The sequence below is a fragment of the Haematobia irritans genome, chromosome 1 (genome assembly GCF_050003625.1).
Source record: "Haematobia irritans isolate KBUSLIRL chromosome 1, ASM5000362v1, whole genome shotgun sequence".
Classification (NCBI taxonomy): Eukaryota; Metazoa; Arthropoda; class Insecta; order Diptera; family Muscidae; genus Haematobia; species Haematobia irritans.
Window position 1 is genome coordinate 217,721,578 of NC_134397.1, and position 22,878 is coordinate 217,744,455.

At 35.6% G+C, this 22,878-nt stretch overlaps 1 protein-coding gene across 1 annotated transcript; it reads right to left on the reverse strand.

Moving 5' to 3' along the window:
* Positions 1-10,464: 10,464 nt before the first annotated feature.
* On the reverse strand, positions 10,465-16,184 carry LOC142234861 (uncharacterized). Its single transcript, XM_075306067.1, has 4 exons — positions 15,116-16,184; positions 12,008-14,947; positions 10,850-11,308; positions 10,465-10,796 (listed from the first exon to the last, which is right to left on the reverse strand). The coding sequence occupies exons 1-4, from the start codon at positions 16,182-16,184 to the stop codon at positions 10,465-10,467; spliced, it is 4,800 nt and encodes a 1,599-aa protein (XP_075162182.1).
* Between the last annotated feature and the right edge of the window lie 6,694 nt (positions 16,185-22,878).

Genomic DNA, 22,878 nt, shown 5'->3' on the forward strand with positions numbered 1-22,878 from the left:
ATATTGCCAAAATGTTATTTCTGCCCGCCTTGCATACACAGGGTCTTGGGTTCCAAACCAGATTCGACCAAACACCAAAATGTTTTTTTTTCAGCGTTGGATAATCCCAACTCGGTAATGCTGGTGACATTTCTGAGTGTTTCAAAACTTCTCTAAGTGGTTTCACTGCAATGTGTAACGCCGTTCGGACTCGGCTATAAAAAGGAGGTCCCTTGTCGTTGAGCCTAACATAGAATTGAGCAGCACTCAGTGATAAGAGAGAAGTTCCCCACTGTGGTAACACAATGGACTGAATAGTCTAAGTGAGCCTGATACATCGGGCTGCCACCTAAGATAACCTAACCTAGAATTAGATTGAATCGATTTTGCAATGTCCGTCTCCCTGTCTCACACTGGTGTATTTGGAACACGGTTGCCACAATTGGTAGAATTCTAGCAAAAATGGTAAATTTTTGACTGCTTGATAGACTTGTAGGATGTTCAATGTTTTGGTAGATTTTGCAAAATATTCCTCTCCAACTAAGAGGTAATTTATAAATAGAAATAAAATTTTCACAAAATTTTCCATAGAAATAAAATGTTGACAAAATTGTCTATAGAAATAAAATCTTGACAAAATTTTCTATAGAAATAAAATTTGGACAAAATTTTCTATAGAGATAGGATTTTGACAAAATTTTTGTGAAAAAAGTAATTATGTCTAACAAAATTTCTTCAATTAGTCGATAAATAAGTACTTATATTTGGGTTTTGGCGTGATGTCAGCGTTTAGTTTAGTTAAAACTTTCTACAATGGCCTCATTTGTAAAATTAACCAAAATTGTTGTTCCTAGTTGTTTCACTGTTAATGTACATATTCACTTTATATGATAAAGGAACATTATCCTATTATAAATCAATTCATATCAACAATAATACATCCATTACTCATTAAAAACCATTGGACATTGATGGAACATGCATTTTCAACGACAATTTTATGGAAAATTTACTATTTAAAAACCGTCAATTAATTTGTATAGCAAGCGTTGTTTCAACGTTGGCTTCCAACGCTGTTACAACGCTCAATATTTATAACCATCGTAAATTTCTGACTGGGTACCTCTCGAGTAAAATTTGAAGCAAGTCAGGGCAAAACTCTGGCTTTTGAGGTCATATAAGTGCAAATCGGACGAAAGATATATATGGGAGCTATATCTAAATATGAACCGATTTCAATCAAATTTACCAAGCATTGGTAGAATGCCAACTCTACTCTCTGTGCAAAATTTCACGAAAATCGGTAGTAAACTTTGGCCTCTGTTGCCATATGAGTCTAAATCGGACGAAAGATATATATGGAAGCTATATCTAAATCTAAACCGATTTGGATAATATTTTGCAAGTTTTTCGAGACTGATAAAATATTCGGATATACGGAATTTGAAGAACATCGGTTGATAAACACACCAATTATAACCAGATCGGGGATAAATATATATGACAGCTATATCTAAATCTGAACCGATTCAGATTTATCAATAGCGATCGTCTTTGTTCCCCAAAACGACCCTGTGCCAAATTTGAGGACGATCGGACTTAAACTGCGACCTGTACTTTGCGCACAAAAATACATGAACAGACAGACAGAAGGACATCTCTAAATCGACTCAGAATTTAATTCTAAGACGATCGGTATACTAAGCGATGGGTGTCAGACTTTTCCTTTTTGGCGTTACATACAAATGCACAAACTTATTATACCCTGTACCACAGTAGTGATGAAGGGTATAAAAACTACGAACCAATATTTTTTATACTCAAAAGAATCTCTCTCATATAAGCAAAACAGAAATCATTTGTGGGCACATGAATGTTCATAGCTGCCTTTAAATCATTTCGCCCAAAACATAGACTTACAATAACGTATCCATTCGTCCTCCTCATATAGACGGTTTCTTCCTTCCCTTTTCCATTGCTATGTCAATTATGTCAATGAGCTTTTCATAAAGGACTTTCAAAAGGATATTGAATTTGTTTATACCTGACTATCGACGCTTTTGACAACTCGACACAAAGAAAACAAAACAAACAAAACAAAAAACAACGAAGAAAGAAGGATTTGCCAAAATTGTTGTTGTGTCATCAGTTTTCATTCACTCCCATTACTCCGGAACCTTGCATCGTTATCTCCTTAGGCTGATTTAACAACAATCAGCATTGGTTTAACAGCTTTTGTGAGAGGTTAAAGGTGAAACCAATGGCAGCTCTAGGTCTTTTCACTTTCAGGGTTTCAATGGTGTGTTCAAACCAAATTCGGTTTCACGTTAGATTTATCTCAAGTGTGATTATACGAGGAAGGGTTCTGATTGCCACTACACTACACTTCTCCATAACTGTGGTGTTGTGTGATTGTAATGTCACTTCCAGCGGTGGCTATGGTATCACTTCAATGTGAGTGTGAGTCGCTGTTGTTTAGTAAATTGATTGATTACCCATATGACTTGCCGTCACTCTCTGTGCTATGGAGGAGTGCCAATGTCAGAAAGTAACATATAGAAAAGTTGAAGTAAGGTTCTAGTTAAAAGAGGCCTTCATTTTAAAATAAGTATTAAAAGTGCGAGTGCAATCTTCGGGATTTTTTTTAATGTTTGAGAATTATTTGCCGGAAAAATTGCAATTGATCAGTCTGATCAATCGAAGTATTGTCCATCGCTAAATCCTACTTTTTCCAATCTTTCTGGAAACATACACATACCGCGACGAAAAAACTACTTGACTTCAATCCGCAAACCGACCCAATTTTTGGCTTCCTTGTGAGATCGAAAAAGTTAATCAGCCAGATCATGCGTCATCGTTCGGTACAAGTGGTAATCAGAAGCAACAATGCTTGGGCTAAACAGCGGGTTGGGTTAGGACTTTCCATTTCAGAGTTTCCAAATAAGTTTTTACTCGGGGAGCCACCGTGGTGCAATGGTTAGCATGCCAGCGGTGGATTATCCCACCTCAGTAATGCTGGTGACATTTCTGAGGGTTTCAAAGCTTCTCTAAGAGGTTTCACTGCAATGTGGAACGCCGTTCGGACTCGGTAATAAAAAGGAGGTACCTTGCCATTGAGCTTAACATTGAATCAGGCAGCACTCAGTGATAAGAGAGAAGTTCACCAATGTGGTATCACAATGGACTGAATAGTCTAAGTGAGCCTGATACTTCGGGCTGCCACCTAACTTAACCTGTGGTGAGGCGTTGCAGTGCTGCAAAATTTCTTAGTCGTATCTTTCCACATATTGTGGAAATATTGCTCTAAGACCCCATAAAGTATATATTCAGGGTCGTGGTAAAATTCTGAGTCGATCTAAGCATGTCCGTCCGTCTGTTGAAATCACGCTAACTTCCAAACGAAACAAGCTATCGACTTGAAACTTGGCACAAGTAGTTGTTATTGATGTGGGTCGGATGGTATTGCAAATGGACCATATCAGTTCACTTTTACGTATAGCCCCCATATAAACGGACCCCAAATTTGATTTACGGAGCATCTAAGAGCAGCATATTTCAGATCTGGCTCCTGGCTCATACTATCCGGCTGAAATTTGGTGCATGGTGTTAGTATAGTGTATCGGTCCATAATTATATATAGTCCCCATATAAACGGATCCCCAGATTTGAACTCCGGAGCCTCTTGGAGGAGCAAAATTCATCCGAACCGGTTGAAATTTGGTACATAGTGTTATTATATGGTCTCTAACAACCATGCAAAAATTGACATTTGACATTTGGCCAACTTTGAGCACTATCGGTTGATAAATAATGGTTTTATAGCCAAATTTAGAAAAATGGGGCCGTACATATATATGGGAGCTATAGCTAAATCTGAACCGATTTCCATAATTTTTTGCACATATAGTTAGTGCTATAGAAGATTACATTTAGCCAACTTTTAGTAAGATCGGTTGATAAATAAGGGTTCTATGGCTAAATTTGGGAAAATCGGGCTGTACATATATATGGGAGCTATATCTAAATCTGAACCGATTTCGATGATTTTTTGCACATATAGTCAGTGCTATAAAGGATTACATTTAGCCAACTTTGAGTAAGATCGGTTGATAAATAAGGGTTTTATGACCTAATTTGGCAAAATCGGGAGCTATATCTAAATTTGATCCGATTTCTTCCAAATTCAGTAGCGTTCGTCTTTGTGCCCAAATAACTCCTTGTACCAAAATTCATCAAATTCGGTTAATAATTGCGACCGGAATCCTGTGAACAACAAATATATGGACAGACTGACACCAAGCTCAGGAGGTGATTCTGAGTCGATCGGTATATATTTTATGGGGTCTAAAATCAATATTTCTGGTAGGCACATTTTTTAGCAGATCAAACCTATTATACCCTAACCACTATGTGGTTTAGGGTATAAAAATAAAAAAAATGCAATTTTGACAAAATTTTCTATAGAAATAAAATTTTGTCAAAATTGTCCATAGAAACAGAATTTTGACAAAATTTTCTATAGAAATAAAATTTTGACAAAATTTTCTATAGAAATAAAATTTTGACAACATTTTCTATAGAAATAAAATTTTGACAAAACTTTCTATAGAAATAAAATTTTGACAAAATTTTCTATAGAAATAAAATTTTGACAAAATTTTCTATAGACATAAAATTTTGACAAAATTTTCTATAGAAATAAAATTTTGACAAAATTTTCTATAGAAATAAAATTTTGACAACATTTTCTATAGAAATAAAATTTTGACAAAATTTTCTATAAAAATAAAATTTTGACAAAATTTTCTATAGAAATAAAATTTTGACAAAATTTTTTATAGAAATAATATTTGACAAAATTTTCTATAGAAATAAAATTTTGACAAAATTTTTTATAGAAATAAAAATTTTGACAAAATTTTCTATAGAAATAAAATTTTGACAAAATTTTCTATAGAAATAAAATTTGACAAAATTTTCTATAGAAATAAAATTTTGACAAAATTTTCTATAGAAATAAAATTGTGACAAAATTTTTTATAGAAATAAAATTTTGACAAAATTTTCTATTGAAATGAAATTTTCTATAGAAATAAAATTTTGACAAAATTTTCTGTAGAAATAAAATTTTGACAAAATTTTCTATAGAAATAAAATTTTGACAAAATTTTTTATAGAAATAACATTTTGACAAAATTTTCTATAGAAATAAAATTTTGACAAAACTTTCTATAGAAATAAAATTGTGACAAAATTTTTTATAGAAATAAAAATTTTGACAAAATTTTCTATAGAAATACAATTTTGACAAAATTTTCTATAGAAATAAAATTTTGACAAAATTTTCTATAGAAATAAAATTTTTTTGACAACATTTTCTATAGAAATAAAAATTTTGACAAAATTATCTATAGAAATAAAATTTTGACAAAATTTTTTATAGAAATAAAATTGTGACAAAATTTTTTATAGAAATACAAATTTTGACAAAATTTTTTATAGAAATAAAATTGTGACAAAATTTTTTATAGAACAAAAATTTGACAAAATTTTATACAGAAATAAAATTTTGACAAAATTTTCTATAGAAATAAAATTTTGACAAAATTTTCTATAGAAATAAAATTTTGACAAAATAAAAATAAAATTTTGACAAAATTTTCTATAGAAATAAAATTTTGACAAAATAAAAATAAAATTTTGACAAAATTTTCTATAGAAATAAAATTTTGACATAATTTTCTATAGAAATTCAATTTTGACAAAATTTTCTATAGAAATAAAATTTTGACAACATTTTCTATAGAAATAGAATTTTGACAAAATTTTCTATGGAAATAAAATTTTTAAAAAATTTTCAATACAAATAAAATTTTGACAACATTTTCTATAGAAATAAAATTGTGACAAAATTTTAAAATTTTGCAAAATTGTCCACAGAAACAGAATTTTGACCAAATTTCCAATAGAAAAAACATTTTTTAACAAAATTTTTTTCTATAGACTAAACCGATTTCTTGAAAAAAATCCCCAAATTTACGGAAATTTCCCCAAGTCCTCAACTCAAAAATTTGGTCCCCATTCATGAAAAAATATCCCCAATACTGGCAATATTGTTCCCAATAGTTGAAATCGATAAGAAATAGCTTGTAGTGTAGCTTAAAAGAACTTGAAAAGTTCTTCTTGCGGTTTGCGCGAGTCCTCATCGAGTACTGCCTCTGATTCAGCATCGCCAAACTTCCCCTGCTGTCATGAACGTTCTTTGTCTTCCACATACAAATCGCCACTTCCGAAATGCACAAACCTCCTCTCGAGTCCTCATCGAGTGCTACCTCCGACTCAACATCATTAGCTTTCTGAACAAGGCCTCGAAAATCCCTCCCATATTACCCTCCTGAATTCTCCCCGTACTTGCTTCGAAACATGAAATCATGCAAATATCCTTCCGTTGGTAATCGCTTGATGATGTACTACTGTCATGTGGCTAATCATGTTTTGTTTTCCATGCCTATCGTCATCCTATACATATGAGTAATGGCTAATGGGGTATTGTATCAGCTTTTTGTGATGAGATTTAAGCATAGTCAGCTGTATGGTAGATAATGAATGCCCAAAGATTTCAGTTGAGTTTTTCAGGTTGTCAGCTAATTTTTGTACTCGTTTAAATAGCAATTATGTAATTTACAGATTGATAAATTGTTAGAGAGGTTATAGGACACTAGTCCCAATAAACAATTGCTTAAACCCAACATTTAAATCAATTTGTTTAATGATCTAGTTGTCCTTTGATGAAAGTTTGATTAATGTCAAGTTGATGTATGTTCAATTTGTTGAAGATGTGATAATACATTTGTTAGAAGGGAGAAAAATGAGCATTAGGTAGTGAATGTCATGTAGGACATTACAAGAAAAGCTGGAAGGCCAAGTTCTGGAAATGCCAAGACCCATAAATATTGCTTATTTCTGCCCAAAAATTTGGCACATGACTCTCTTGAAATTCTGAACATCTGTAAAATAGATTATTGTGGGTGACACGTATCGGCCAGTTACAGGGTCATGGGCCATGGGTTTATAATTATAACTCGGCTATAAAAAAGAGATCCCTTGTCATTGAGCTAAACATGTAGTCGGCCAGCACTCATTGATAAGAGAGAAGTTCATCTCTGTTGTATCACAATGGACTGAATAGTGCAAGTGAGCCTGAAATATCGGGCTGCCTCTATACCAGTGATGCCAATTTGGTGCTTTTAGCACCAAATTTAGTGCTTTTTGATTTCCGAAAAGCACCAAATTGCCTTTTTAGTGCCTTTTCCAAAAAAGCACCAACATGGTGCTTTCTTGCATATTCATTTAGTGCTTTTGGTGCTTTTTCAATTTGAACCGTATTAATTTAATTTTCATACAAAAATTCGGATTAGACTTTCAAAAGTTTAATAAACTCAGCTATATTCCCTAATATAGAATTTAATTGTTATGAAGGTGGAATTGATTCGTTTTTTAATCATTGGTATTTAGAATTTCTGAACTTGATGAAGATGTCATCAAAAACGTTTGTAGTAAATTCACAAAAGCACTCAAAACTGAAATAAGAAATGCACTTCCTCCAAATATTAATATTTCCAAATTTAATGTCGAAAAAAGGTTTTCTCCTCTAACAAAAATATATTTTGAAATTTGAAAGACAGTATTGATCGAAATGAATTGGATGAAAGCATTAAAACTGATCAAGGTGTACACTTGAATAGAGGTTCATAATTTTAAACAAGTATATACGGCCGTAAGTTCGGCCAGGCCGAAGCTTATGTACCCTCCACCATGGATTGCGTAGAAACTTCTACTGAAGACTGTCATCCACCATCGAATTACTTGGGTAAATACGTATATAAATAATTAAGTTTAACAAAATTTTCTATAGAAATAAAATTTTGACAACATTTTCTATAGAAGTAAAATTTGGCCAAAATTTCCTATAGAAATACGATTTTAACAAAATTGTCTATAGAAATAACATTTTGACAAATTTTTCTATAGAAATAAAATTTTGACAAAATTTTCAAAAGATTTAAAATTTTGACAACATTCTCTATAGAATTAAAATAGGAATAAAATTTTGACAAAATTTTCTATAGAAATAAAATTTTGCTAGATTATTTTTGACTCGAATGGCAACCATGATTATGAACCGATATGGACCAATTTTTGTGTGATTGGGGATCGGCTATATATAACTATAGAGCGATATGGACCAATTTTGGCATGGTTATTAGCGGCCATATACTAACACCACTTTGCAAATTGGAACCGGATCGGATGAATTTTGCTCCTCCACACACAAAAAATTTTTTCTCTGATTCAATCACCAAATTAATTGATCCAATTAAGTTTTTAATTGAAATGTCTTCAATCACGAAAATGATAGTATCAATCACAGTTTTAATTGGGCATAGAGAAAATTCTTGATTAAAAAATTAATTGATTTTTTCAGCAAAATTCAATTAATTTTTTAATTGATTCAATTAAAAATTTAATTGATGTTGATTGCAAAACGCAATTAATTTATTAATTAAAAAAGGTAACTATTTTTAATTACTTAGTTAGATTGGCTTAGAGTTTTTATTTGGATTAACAAATGATTGTTTGAAATACATTTTTAATTAAAAAAGTAAAAAAAATCAGCACTTTTTTTAACTGAATTGGTCTTCCGAATTTGATTAAAAAGTTAATTGTATCAATTAATTTTTTAATTAAACATTTTAAAAATTTCAATCATTGACTTAATTAACTTAATGTTTCTATCATGATTAAAAAGTTAATTGTATCAATTAATTTATTAATTGAAAAAATTTTCAACTTCAATTAAATTTTTAATTGGAAATATTTTGGTGATATTTTTTTCTGTGCAAGAGGCTACGGAGTTCAAATCTGGGGATCGGTTTATATGGGGGCTTTATATAATTATGGACTGATATGGACAAATTTTTGAATGGTTGTTAGAGACCATATACTTATACCATGTACCAAATTTCAGCCGTATCAGATGAGATTTGCTTCTCTTTGAGGTTTCGCAAGCCAAATCTGGGGATCAGTTTATATGGGGGCTATATATGTAATTATGGACCGATGTGAACCAATTTTTTCAAGGATGTTAAGGACCATATACCAACACCATATGCCAAATTTAAGCCGGATCGGATGAAATTTGCTTCTCTTTGAGGCTCAACAAGCCAAATCGGGGGATCGGTTTATATGGGGGCTATATATAATTATGGACCAATATGAACCAATTTTTACATGGATGTTAGAGACCATATACTAACACCACGTACCAAATTTCAACCGGATCGGATGAATTTTGCTCCTCTAAGAGGCTCCGAAGTTTAAATCTGGGGATCGGTTTATATGGGGGCTATATATAATTATGGACCGATATGGACCAATTTTTGCATGGTTGTTAGAGACCATATACCAACACCATGTGCCAAATTTCAGCCGGATTGGATGAAATTTGCTTCTCTTTGAGGCTCAACAAGCCAAATCGGGGGATCGGTTTATATGGGGGCTATATATAATTATGGACCAATTTTCACATGGTTGTTAGAGACCATATACCAACACCATGTACCAAATTTCAGCCGGATCGGATGAAATATGCTTCTCTTATAGGCTCTGCAAGCCAAATTGGGGGGTCCGTTTATATGGGGGCTATACGAAAAAGTGGACCGATATGGCCCATTTGCAATACCATCCGACCTACATCAATAACAACTATTTGTGCCAAGTTTCAAGTCGATAGCTTGTTTCGTTCGGAAGTTAGCGTGATTTCAATAGACGGTCGGACGGACGGACATGCTCAGATCGACTCAGAATTTCACCACGACCCAGAATATATATACTTTATGGGGTCTTAGAGCAATATTTCGATGTGTTACAAACGGAATGACAAAGTTAATATACCCCCATCCTATGGTGGAGGGTATAAAAAATTAAAAATGCTTCAAATCAATACACAAAAGTTTTATAATACAGCTTTGGAAGTTTTTTTTTAAGTAGAGCTGTTCCCAATAGAAGGTTCGTGGCGATTTTGAATAAATTTCCAACACAGGTTAAAGTTTAGCGAAATCCATTTATTTCTTTATTGCTTATTCTAAGCGCAACCATATGTTTTAATTCCTTAAAATTAATACATTTATTAAATATTTTTAAAGTTCAAGGTTATGTACATACTTATTGGTATCAAAATCACCAACTTATTTTTAAAGTTTTTTCTAGAAGAATCTTTGCTTCTGGTTAATTCAACCAACTATTGTAGAAAGAAAGAATGGGTTTAAGAAATGTGACAATGAAGTATGGTTAAAGTTGGTAATGATAATAATGATTCGATAATCGGAATCGATTCGTCAATTAAAAATTAAATTCACAACACAGGGTGACCAGTGGCGGTAACACCCCCCTGCAGTATTACTAGAAGCTTTCGTAGGAATACTCTCAATTTTTAGCCACATCCAAAACCGCTAATCTGGCAGCGGGTCTCACTAATACACCGTTGGATGTAAGAATTTTTGCGCTACGAACTTGCCCATCTTTTGCTATGGAAGTTTCAACAACTTTTCCTCTAAGCCACACGTTCCTTGGACTCGACGGGTCGACCACAATAACCAGATCGCCAACACTTATTGGTTTTGCTTTCTCATGCCACTTTGACCGAAATGTTAATGATGGTAAATATTCTTTGACCCATCGCCGCCAAAATCTTTCGGCATACTGTTGAGAATACAACCAATTGTTCCTCAGTGCAACTCCACTATCATCATACATTGCTAAATACCGTTAGAAGAACCAACTAAAAAATGGTTTGGTGTGATTGCCTCACCATTCTCATTATCGATGGGTACATACACAAGAGGCCGTGAGTTTATAATATTTTCCACCTCCGCCATCATACCTCGCAGTAACTCTTCATTTGGTATTCTAGTTGGCGTAATATTATAGTAAACAGTTTTTATGGATCGCACAAGCCTTTCCCATGCGCCACCCATATGTGGTGACGATGGGGGATTAAAATTCCATTTTGTTGTTGTGGTGGTGAATTTACGAACCAACTCATTTTTGTCAACCTCCTTTGCCGCTTCGCGTAGTTCCCTTTCTGCACTAACAAAATTTGTGCCGTTGTCACTGTAGAACTCATTTGGAATCCCACGGCGACACATGAAATTTCTAATTGCCATAATGCATGATGATGTATTAAGTGTGGTGACTATTTCAATGTGGATGGCTCTCATCGTCAAGCAGGTGAATAGAGCACCATATCTTTTCTCCGTATGCCTGCCGACTGTAACCATAATTGGGCCGAAGTAATCTAACCCCGTGTACGAAAAGGGAGCACAAAATGCCGCAAGTCGGGCTGTCGGCAACCTTGCCATTTGAGGAATGGTTGGAGCAGCTTTCCTTATTTTGCATATCTGACAATTTTTTACAACTCTTTTGAGAACCGCTCTTAATTTAGGTATGTAGAATTTTTGTCGAATCTCATTAACCACTGTTTCGTGGTTCATATGGTGAAAATGTGAATGGAAATCATTAATTAACAGCATTGTTATGCGGCTAGCTCTGGGCAAAATAGTTGGATTTCTTGTATCTTCCGAAATCCATGCTTCATTTAAGCGCCCGTCAACCCGAAGAATATCGCATTCATCCAAAAAAGGTGAAACTTTGTATATAGAACTAGCCTTACTTACTCGTTTGTTCATTTTGAGAGCGTGAATTTCATCCGAATAAAATTCTAGTTGTGCCAAGCGAAACAATACACTTTCTGCCTTTAAAATTTCTTCAGATGTTAGTTCTTTGTGTTTTTGTTTCTTTTTGATAATATTACAAAATCGCAATACGTATGCAGTGGTTCTCAAAAGTCTTTTCCATTTCGAAAATCGATCGATTTCTATAATTGGTGTTGTGTCCACGTGTAGTAGAACCGTCTCTCTTGATTCGATGTTTGGTGGAACCAATTCTATTTTTTCTAAAGGCCACTCACTTTTCGGTTTTAGAAGAAAATTCGGTCCCTTAAACCAACGACTCTCAGCAGAAATATCAGGCTTTCTTGCCCATTTAGTTGCCTCGTCAGCTACGTTTTCTTTGCCTGTTATCCAATTCCACTCACCCAATTCAGTAGTTTCGAGAATCTCACTTACTCGGAGGGCAACAAACTGGTGGTATTTTTTGTTATTATAAGTGAGCCAACTTAGGACCGTCCTTGAATCGGACCAAAAATATTTCCTATTTATTTTGATAGAATGATTGCTTATTATGGTGTTTGCAAATCGGGTACCAATGAGAGCAGCCATGAGTTCTAAACGAGGTATTGAGATAACACGCAATGGAGCAACTCTCGTTTTAGAACCGACTAATGAGCAAACCACACTCTCACCATTAACTATTCGAAGATAAGCTACTGCGGCGTAGCCGTTCTCGCTTGCATCTACAAACGTGTGTAGTTCGACTTCTGTGTTGTTGTAATCAGATATACACTTGAGATAACATCGCTGAATGCTCACGTTCTCTAATTCCGGTAGATGTTGTAACCATTTTATCCATTTTTCATTTTGTTCTTTCTTGATGGGTTCATCCCACTCAACCCCGGATTTCCAAATTTCTTGAAGAATTATTTTGAGGTACATGAGGAAGTTGCCGACTAAGCCCAGCGGGTCATAAATTGCCATTAAAATTTTCAATATTTGCCTTTTGGTTGCATATTTTCTACCGCAGACTACATCATTCTCTAAAATATGAGGGGATATTTTAAAGACAATTTTATCCGTTGGAGGATTCCAAAAAACACCCAAAATTTTTTCAGTTTCCTTGTCCGATCCGATGTTAAGCTGTTTTTGTGATTTTGCTAGTTGGCCTTCTAGTCGTTCAATAACAGCTGGTACGTTGGAGCACCAGTTTCTTAAATTGAAGCCAGCTTGCCTTTGTATAAAATGGGTTTCTTTTGCTATTTGAATTGCTTGTTCTGGTGTATCTGTAGAGTAAAGGAAGTCGTCTACGTAATGATTTTCCTTAACTGCCGACGCTGCTTGTGGTAGCTTTTCTTCGAATTTTGCGGCATTTACATTTTTTATATATTGGGAGATACAAGGAGAACAAGATGCTCCGAAGGTCATCACATTCATAATGTACACGTCTGGCTCCACATCCGTTTGGCAGTTTCGCCATAGAAAACGCTGAACGTGCCTATCTTCTTCCCGAATAAACACCTGGTGAAACATTTGCTCGATGTCACCGCAGATCGCTACTGATCTTTCTCTAAATTTATACAAAATGGCTTGAAGTGAGCATAAAAAATCTGGGCCTTTAAGCAACATTGAATTTAAAGAGACCCCGTTAAACTTCGCCGCTGCGTCCCATACAATTCTGCACTTGCCTGGTTTGTTTTTATTAAATACGGGAAATATTGGCAAGTACCAAACCCTTTGAAACTTTTCAGTTGGGTCAATCTTGCTAATAAAACCCTTTGCTAGATAATTTCTCAAAGTTTCCACGAATGTATTCAACAAGTCTTTATTTTTCAATAATTTATTTTCGAGACAGACAAGTCTCTTTTTTGCCATCTCATAATTATCTGGAAATAACACTTCGTCATAACGCCACAACAGTGATGTTTGGTAATGTCCGTCCGCACGCTGATGGGTAAATGTTTTTAGTATATTCATTGATTTTTCATCTTCTTTATTTGTATGTTGTTTCACAAAATTTATGCCCAAATTTTCAACGTTATAAAATAATTTCACCATCTGGTGTATTTTGGAGTCGTTCTCTGAACATTCGCAAATATGCATAGAGAAGGGTGAGTAGGGTGAATCGCCGCAGGGGCCAAACACAGTCCAACCAAGCGCTGTCTTTATGGCAATTGGTTTCCCTACCCCTCCTTCTCTAACTTTATTACAAATTGTCAAATTCGCATTGTTCAATCCAATAAGAATTTTTGGAGTAGCAGCACAATAGCTTTCGATGGGTAACCCTTTTAAATAAGAGTATTTCTGGCAAAGAGATTCATAGTCCATCGATTGTTCAGGCAATAAAAGTTGTTTCACAGACCGTACATCAAGTGAAAATGGTTTTTTATTTTGTCCTGATACTCGTATTTGCAGTCGTTGTGACTTACTCTCAGTCCGTTTCACATTAGCCGTCCATTTAAGACAGAGCTGTTCAGTTTCACCTTTTAAATCTAATTGATTTAAAATATTCTCTTCTATTAAGCTAGTTGACGACCCGTCATCTAAAAATGCAAAAGTATGTACGACTTTGTTGTTGTTGCCATGAATACATACTGGTAATACTTTAAAGAGGAGTGGTTGTTTCGTGACGTCATGAGTGTTCAGATTTTCCTCTTCTTTGTTTATATTAATCTCTTTTGTATCCACTCTCTTCTCATTACTTCTCTCTGGATGCATGTGTGGTGAGTTTCTTGAGCCATGCAATAAGTGGTGATGTTTATATTGGCACCCATCGACGTTACAGTTCTTGTTTTTGTTGTAGCAAACACCTGAGTGTTTTCTTAAGCAGTGCTTGCACAAATCAAATTGCTTTATTGCATTCCACCTTTCTTTACGATCGTACTCAAGGAATTTTTGACAATTAGCAATGTTATTACAATCTCCCTTACATACATGACATTTCTTTTTCTTCTCATCTCCGTGAGTGTTTACATACTCGTTTTTTTGTTTACGATTGTGGGTAGATGAAGAATGAATATTATTTTCAACATTAACGGTACTAGCTGAAAGGCCAATGTCAAAAATCCATGCAGAAAAATCAAGTAAGTTTACTTTTTTCCCACTTTGCTGTAAAATTAATTTTTGTGCTCCCCAGTTGATTTGATAGTATGGTGGTAATTTGGATATAAGCTCTTGGAGTAGAGATGAATCGTTAAGCTCATCATCAAGGCCACAGGCTTCAATTGTGGATTGAAGACCTTTAACGTGAATAGCAAAATTTGTAATTGATTCCATTTTATTCGGATTGACGGATGGAAGTGATTTTATTTTACTTTTTAGTGCAAATAATATTTTATCGGGCTGGCCGTACAAAACTTTCAAAATTGAAATTGCATGGGAGACACACGAAGGATGGACTAGTATACGTTTGACGGCTTCTAATGCCTCTCCACGTAATGCCCGTTGCAGACGTATGAGGTTTTCTGCATCAGTTAGACCACAGACGGCGGTGGACCATTCGTACGTGGAATTGAACAAGGGCCATTCTTTGGGTGAGCCTGAAAAGGTGGGTAGTTCCTTTGGTACGGTTTGACGAGCGTGTAGTTGGTCAGATGTTAGTCTGCGTTGGGTTGTTGATGGCTGTTCCAAGTGTGGCTGGGATGTATCAGGCAAGTTATGAGAACCTGGTGGTGTTTGTTGAAAATTACCGCTGTCTTTAATACAGCTAGGGTTTGCCGGTTGTACCAAATGATGTTTGTTATTATGGAGACCAAATGATGTTTGTTGTACGTTACTGCTGTCACGAAAAGAGCATTGAGTTGTAGGATGTACATTCTGACGTTTTGTCGAATGAAGTGCAAACATTGGATCAATAAAATCGAACGAATTATTGTTGTTATTCGTATTATTGGCTTGCGATGGTACCATGTTGTGGGCAACAGCTGACATAAACGGGTAGGTTGTGGGCATGCATTCCGGGGCTTTTGCGGCCATTGAGGTTAAGTTTGGCATGTCAGCCTCTACATTTGGGGTAAGTAACATATCTACAGCAGATTTTCCCAAATTCACACCCATTTCATTTACGCCAACTATGGTACGATCTATTTCTGGAGATTCCTCGAGCTCTTCCAAAATTTTATACTTCTTGGCTAGGTATTCTTGATCCCTTTTTGCTGCAAGTTCTCGTTCCTCCTCCAATCTTTTGAGTTCAAGAGCTGTTTTACTATTACACGAAATGTGTGAAATACTAGAGGAGCGTGAGCTTCCACAAGATCTTATGCTTTTACTGGAGCGGAGTGTGCAGGGTGGACAAGTCCATGAGTTGAAAGGTTCCGAAGCTTTGCTACAATTTTCGTGGTACGGCTTTTGGCAATCACGGCAACATACAACAGTTCCATTAATAGACTCGTTGCAAAGTTGGCACAATATTGTGGATGCTTTCTGGTTGGCGACGTTGAGGTTATGTGGTTCGCCCTGACCTATAGAAGAGTCCATTTTAGTACTTACGTGTGGCTTAGGATATGTCACAATCAGCTTCGTGGAATTCGGCAGCTTATCTTCTCTTTCCAGGTCAATACCAGTTAAGACGAGGGAGTCCGCAATAAGAATTAAAAAATTTTGTTCCCAATAGAAGGTTCGTGGCGATTTTGAATAAATTTCCAACACAGGTTAAAGTTTAGCGAAATCCATTTATTTCTTTATTGCTTATTCTAAGCGCAACCATATGTTTTAATTCCTTAAAATTAATACATTTATTAAATATTTTTAAAGTTCAAGGTTATGTACATACTTATTGGTATCAAAATCACCAACTTATTTTTAAAGTTTTTTCTAGAAGAATCTTTGCTTCTGGTTAATTCAACCAACTATTGTAGAAAGAAAGAATGGGTTTAAGAAATGTGACAATGAAGTATGGTTAAAGTTGGTAATGATAATAATGATTCGATAATCGGAATCGATTCGTCAATTAAAAATTAAATTCACAACACAGGGTGACCAGTGGCGGTAACAAGAGCATTAAATTTTAACTGGTATGTTAGAGGTGGTATGTTAGAATTTATAATATATTTTTGGTGCTTTTTGCCCTTCGGGAGTTGGCATCACTGCTCTATACCTAATCTATCCCGTATCAGTAATGCTGGTGACATTTCTGAGTGTTTGAAAGCTTCTCTAAGTGATTTCACCGCAACGTTGAATGCCGTTCGGTCTCGACTATAAAAAGGAGGTCATTGAGCTAAACATAGAACCGGGTAGCACTCAGTAATGAGAGAGAAGTTCACCACTGTGGTATCACAACGGACTGCATAGTCTAAGTGAGCCCGGAATATAAGGCTGCCACTATAACTAACCTAACCTAAGCTAAGGTGATGATATAAGATATAGTTCGTTTCTTTATCTCTCTTTCTTCCAGTTTTCGCAAAATCCTCTGGAGATATCAAAAAACCGTACGAAATTCTATGCTATTGGATCCTAAAGATTCTTACTCCAAGATACCAATTAGAGACTCAAATGATGAGTAAGTGTTGAACATTGTATTTCAGTGAAATGAATGTTCGCTTCAGCTCTTCCGATCGGTGAAAGAGTTCCGTAGGTTAGTTCACTAGTTCATTGACAGTCAGTGATCGGTTCATTTAAAGCTGGTTTGTTGCTTTCATCCAGTATCCTCCGAATTTGCCAAACCCACCTATTTCGACTTCAGAAGGGATCGAAAATCATTCAGTGATGAGTCGAGTGATGAGGTGTTGGACATTGTAGTTCTGTGAAATGATCGCTCATTTCACCTCTTTTCCGAGCAGTGAACTAGTTCGGTCAGTAAGTTCACTAGTTCATTCGCGGTAACCTTTTCAGTTTCGACTTCAGAGACTCGAATCATAAGGTAGTGTTGGGCATTGTAGTCTTCAGCTCTTTTCCGAGCAGTGAACTAGTTCGGTCTGTTAGTTCACTAGTTCCTTGTCGCTCAGTTTCATTTGTTGTTTAATACAGTTCATCATGGATGACAAGTATTAGCTTTGAAGTTGTTTTATACATCACACAAAAAACACATGCGAAAAGAATCCCGAATAACTTTTGTGTAAAAATGAGCGATATGACTAAAAAGATTAGAAACTGCGCAATTGCGAAGGGAACAGAATATAACGGATACAATGTGCTTGGTAAGATAAACTGACATAGTGAGTGGAATAGAACGATGGATGCGTTTTAGGTCGGCGCTTTTATCTAGGGACCCGTTCAATTGAACTAGTTCTTTCTCAAACTACCCAACTTATGATGAGAGAAATCAGGTAGCATTGAGAACTTCGCTTAGAGATGCGATTCATAAAGCTATATTTTGCCAACAGTGCTATATTGAACTGAGTGGAAGACCACTACACATTAGTGAAGATGTGAGACGAGTGCCTTGAAAACACAGATGACATCTTACTTAACTCCGATCTTGCTACACAAGGTATCTAAACAGGTAGCATACAGTTAAGAGTCCGGCAAAGCAAGATGTTTACAAGGAGTGTAAGTATTCGTCTCAAATTTTAATCGGGATGCATCAAGTAACGCATCAGCAATATCAGCTTCTTTATTGATATTCAAATATCCATAAACGCCTGAGACAATGCGGACATAAGGTCTAAAGTAGTCGGCCGTTGTCACAGAAAACTTAGAATTCACACTGAATAGCAAATGTAACTCGGTGTTGGGCACCTGGTTATTATGGAATAATAGGAAATGCTGGTTACGGAGGGCGCTACTCCTTACAGACGTTTTTTCCTCCACTGTCTTCATATCTTTACAGAGTTCATGCCAAATATTATGAACCTTGGCGACGACGTTAGTTCTCTTCAGAAGGTTGCGAACAAAACAATTTAAAATGGGACGTACAGAACCGTAGGTATTGCGAAAATCTCATGGGAATGAATAGAATTGAGGCCTTTATTTGGAATTATATCAGGACAGAACACACTTGGGAAATATATGGAGAACTATTTTCTCCTCCTCTGTCTTACAGATGATATGTGTGGAAGTTACGAAAGACTCGTACCACTTCCTGTGCAAGTGACCAGCATTATTCGTTAGAAGAAACAAGATACTGGACTCATTTCTCAATCAGGTTCTCACCGATTTGCGGGAGTGTTGCTTAAGGAACATAATCGGCCTCATCAGGGTCTCTGGTTGAATTTTTTTACGTTATTTTTAGGAAGAGCGACTTTTAAGGAGACCACCACAGGATGAAGAAGCTGAGAAAATTGCATCGAAAAATCACAATGGACCTATAGTGGTCTAAGCGGAAATTTATTCAATTCAAGAATTGATGTCATCTTCTACAATCTAACCTAAACTAGCGCATCAGTCTTTCTCCCACTTTCAATCAATTCCAAGCGATATAATAATAATACATGAACTATACAAACGTTCTCGTTTGTATAGTTCATGTACACATCTGATTGATCATGACTAAAACTCAGAGTGGAAACATTGAAGGTGCTATTGATGAGACGATAGAACCACTTACTGCTCCGGCTATCTGATGTCCAGGGAAGCGCCGATGTATGGTAAGAGAAATTACATAAGAATCAAGAACCCAATAGTTCCAAAACAGCTTTTAGTTTTTTCTCCTGAATAATGTCGAGGAAATGCAAGATTTGGTTGACTAACTGTGTTTGTCGTCAATATGCAAAAATTGTATCAATTTATTAAATATGCCAGAAACGGGGGAGTAGATGACACATTTTATCTCAAAAAGAACCTTTCACTAGGATGCAAAAGATAGTTGCCCAATGTATGTATCCTATACACTAATATCTTAAAACTAGTATTGATTTAAATTTCCTCTTAAAATGACAACATGCTGAAACTTTACAAACCAAACTACACAAACCAAATTGCACGAGTTAGTCTGCCTTATTGAAGGCTCACTATTTGTCGACAAAAAAAAATGATTGAAGGAGCATTAGAACGAATCCACATTCTTGTATCAACTCGGGTAAACTTACATTCGTCTGACTTTGTCATTCCGTTTGTAACACATCAAAATATTGTTCTAAAACCCCATAAAGTATATTCATTCTGGGTCATGGTGAAATTCTGATCTAAGCATGTCCGTTCGCCCGTTCATCTGTTGAAATCACTCTAACTTCCGAACGAAATAAGCTATCGACTTGAAACTTGGCACAAGTAGTTATTATTGATGTAGGTCGGATGGTATTGCAAATGGGCCATATTGGTAAACTTTTAAGTAAATCCCCAGATTTGGTTTGCGGAGCCTCTAAGTAATGCATCTATCATACGATTTGGCTGAAATTTGGTACTTGGTGTTAGTATATGGTCTCTTACAATCATGCAAAAATAGGTCCACATCGGTCCATAATTATATATAGCCACCATATAAACCGATCCCCAGATTTGGTTTGGGGAGCCTCTAAGAGAAGCAAATTTCATCCGATCCGTTTGAAATTTGGTACGTGTTTGGTCCATAATTATATATAGCCCCCATATAAACCGGTCTCCAGTTTTGACCTCCGATGCCTCTTGGAGAAGCAAAATTGATCTGCGACTCCCTTATTTCAATTCTGGCTCTGGAATTACCGCGCAAACATTCATATCGGTTTGTAGTTATTTGGACACTTACTTATATATAAATTGTTATACCCTCCTCCATAGGATGGGGGTATATTAACTTTGTCATTCCGTTCGTAACACATCGAAATATTGTTCTAAAGTATTTATATTCCGGGTCGTGGTGAAATTCTGAGTCGATCTAAGCATTTCCTTCCGTCCGTCCGTTGAAATCACGTTAACTTCCGAACGAAACAAGCTATCGACTTGAAACTTGGCACAACTAGTTGTTATTGATGTAGGGCGGACAGTATTGCAAATGGGCCCCATATAAATCGACCCCCAGATTTTGCTTGCGAAGCCTCTTGGAGTGTTAGTATATGGTCTTTAACAACCATGCAAAAATTGTCCATATCGGTCCATAATTATATATAGCCCCCATATAAACCGATCCTCAGATTTGAACTCCGGAGCCTCTTGAAAGAGCAAATTTCATTCGATCCGGTTAAAATTTTGTACGTGGTGTTAAAATATGGTATCTAATAACTATGCAAAAATTGGTCCATATCGGTCCATAATTATATATAGCACCCATATAAACCGACCCCCAGATTTGGCTTGCGGAGCCTCTTGGAGGAGCATAATTCATCCGATCCGGTTGAAATTTGGTACATGGTGTTAGTATATGGTCTCTAACAACCATACAAAAATTGGTCCATATCAGTCCATAATTATATATTGCCCCCATATAAATCGATACCCAGAATTGACCTCCGGAACCTCTTGGAGGAGCAAAATTCATCCGATCCGGTTGAATTTTGGTACGTGGTGTTAGTTTATGGCCTCTAATAACTATGCAAAAATTGGTCCATATCGGACCACTTTTATGTATAGCCCCATATAAACCGCCTCCCAGATTTGGCTTGCGGAGCCTCTTGGAGGAGCAAAATTCATCCGATTCGGTTGAAATTTGGTACATGGTGTTAGTATATGGTCTCTAATAACCATGCAACAATTGGTCCATATCGGTTCATAATTATATATAGCCCTCATATAAACCGATCCACAGATTTGACCTCCGGAGCCTCTTGAAGGAGCAAAATTCATCCGATCCGGTTGAATTTTGGTACGTGGTGTTAGTATATGGTCTCTAGTAACCATGCAAAAATTGGTCCATATCAGTCCATAATTATATATAGCCCCCATATAAATCGATACGTAGATTTGGCCTCCGGAACCTCTTGGAGAAGCAAAATTCATCCGATTCGGTTGAAATTTGGTACATTGCGCTAGTATAGGGCCACTTACAGCCATGAAAAAATTGGTCCATATCGGTCTATAGTTATATATAGCCGATGACCAATCACACAAAAATTGTTCCAAATCGCCAAAAATAATCCACCAAATTTTATTTCTGTAGAAAATTTTGTCAAACTGAATTTTACAATTTAGAATACGATGTTAAGAAGTTTTAAGATACGTTGTCATCGGCAAGTGTTACCGCAACCCAAGTAAATCGATTGTGGATGACAGTCTTTAGTAGAAGTTTCTACGCAATCCATGGTGGAGGGTACATAAGATTCGGCCTGGCCGAACTTACGGCCGTATATACTTCTTGAACTTAACATAGAATCGTGTAGGCCTCATTGATCGAAGCAAAGTTCTCCACCTATGTTACCACAATGTAATTTTCAATGCCAGTACATCTTCTATAACAGGATGTAAGAAAGCTATCACATCATGTCACTATACAGAATAGGGACAATAGTGTATTACAAGTGCGACGTTTCATGCGACATAAAAACTGATCTCCTCTATTAAAGGCTGTAGCTGGGTTTCATGTCTGATGGATGTGTTATTTATTGTAACAGGATATATGTTATTCCGATGTGTCAAAAACCGCAAAACGGTGGAGGGTATAGTGCTCAAAGCTTTAATCTTCTTAATGCAAACATATGATTTTTGACTTTCGACATATTAAAATATACCTGACGGTTTCAACTTAATCCGATTTTGTAAACTTATCTCAATTTTCCAGAGTACCATCATAAATCTTTTGGATATGGAAAGAAACTGAAAGTTTATTCTATTCTTACATCCCTTTTCTATCTTCCTTCATTTTTCAATTTTTCCAAACCAACTAAATTCGTAATCCTTCTCTAGCTACTATCTCGTTCTATTTATTAAGCGATACTTTCGAACATCATGGATGCCACAAATGGCAATGAAATGTTCTTTTCTTTACTCTGCACCACATGGTAACTTCCTGTGTCATGAGTCATCTTATTGAACTAATAGAAAGAACCAGGAAAGGAATTTAGTAGCAACAAACAAAATCAAATAAATTCTAACATTAATTGGTTTTGTTTCACTTAACAATTAATTGGAAATTTGATAAGGTCAACAGGAAATGACAGAAAGTAATGAAAACGTAAAACAAATAGAATATCTTGAGAAAAATAAATAAGCAGAGTATATAAGCAACTCTATTCGAAATGAAATTAGACAAATAGTTGGAATAGTTTCAGTATATTACAGATTTCAAACATGATTAGTTGAATTGTTAACTTACCCTTAAGAAATGTATAAATTACATTGTTGGGGTTAGGTTAGGTTAGGTTAGGTTAGGTTAAAGTGTCAGCCC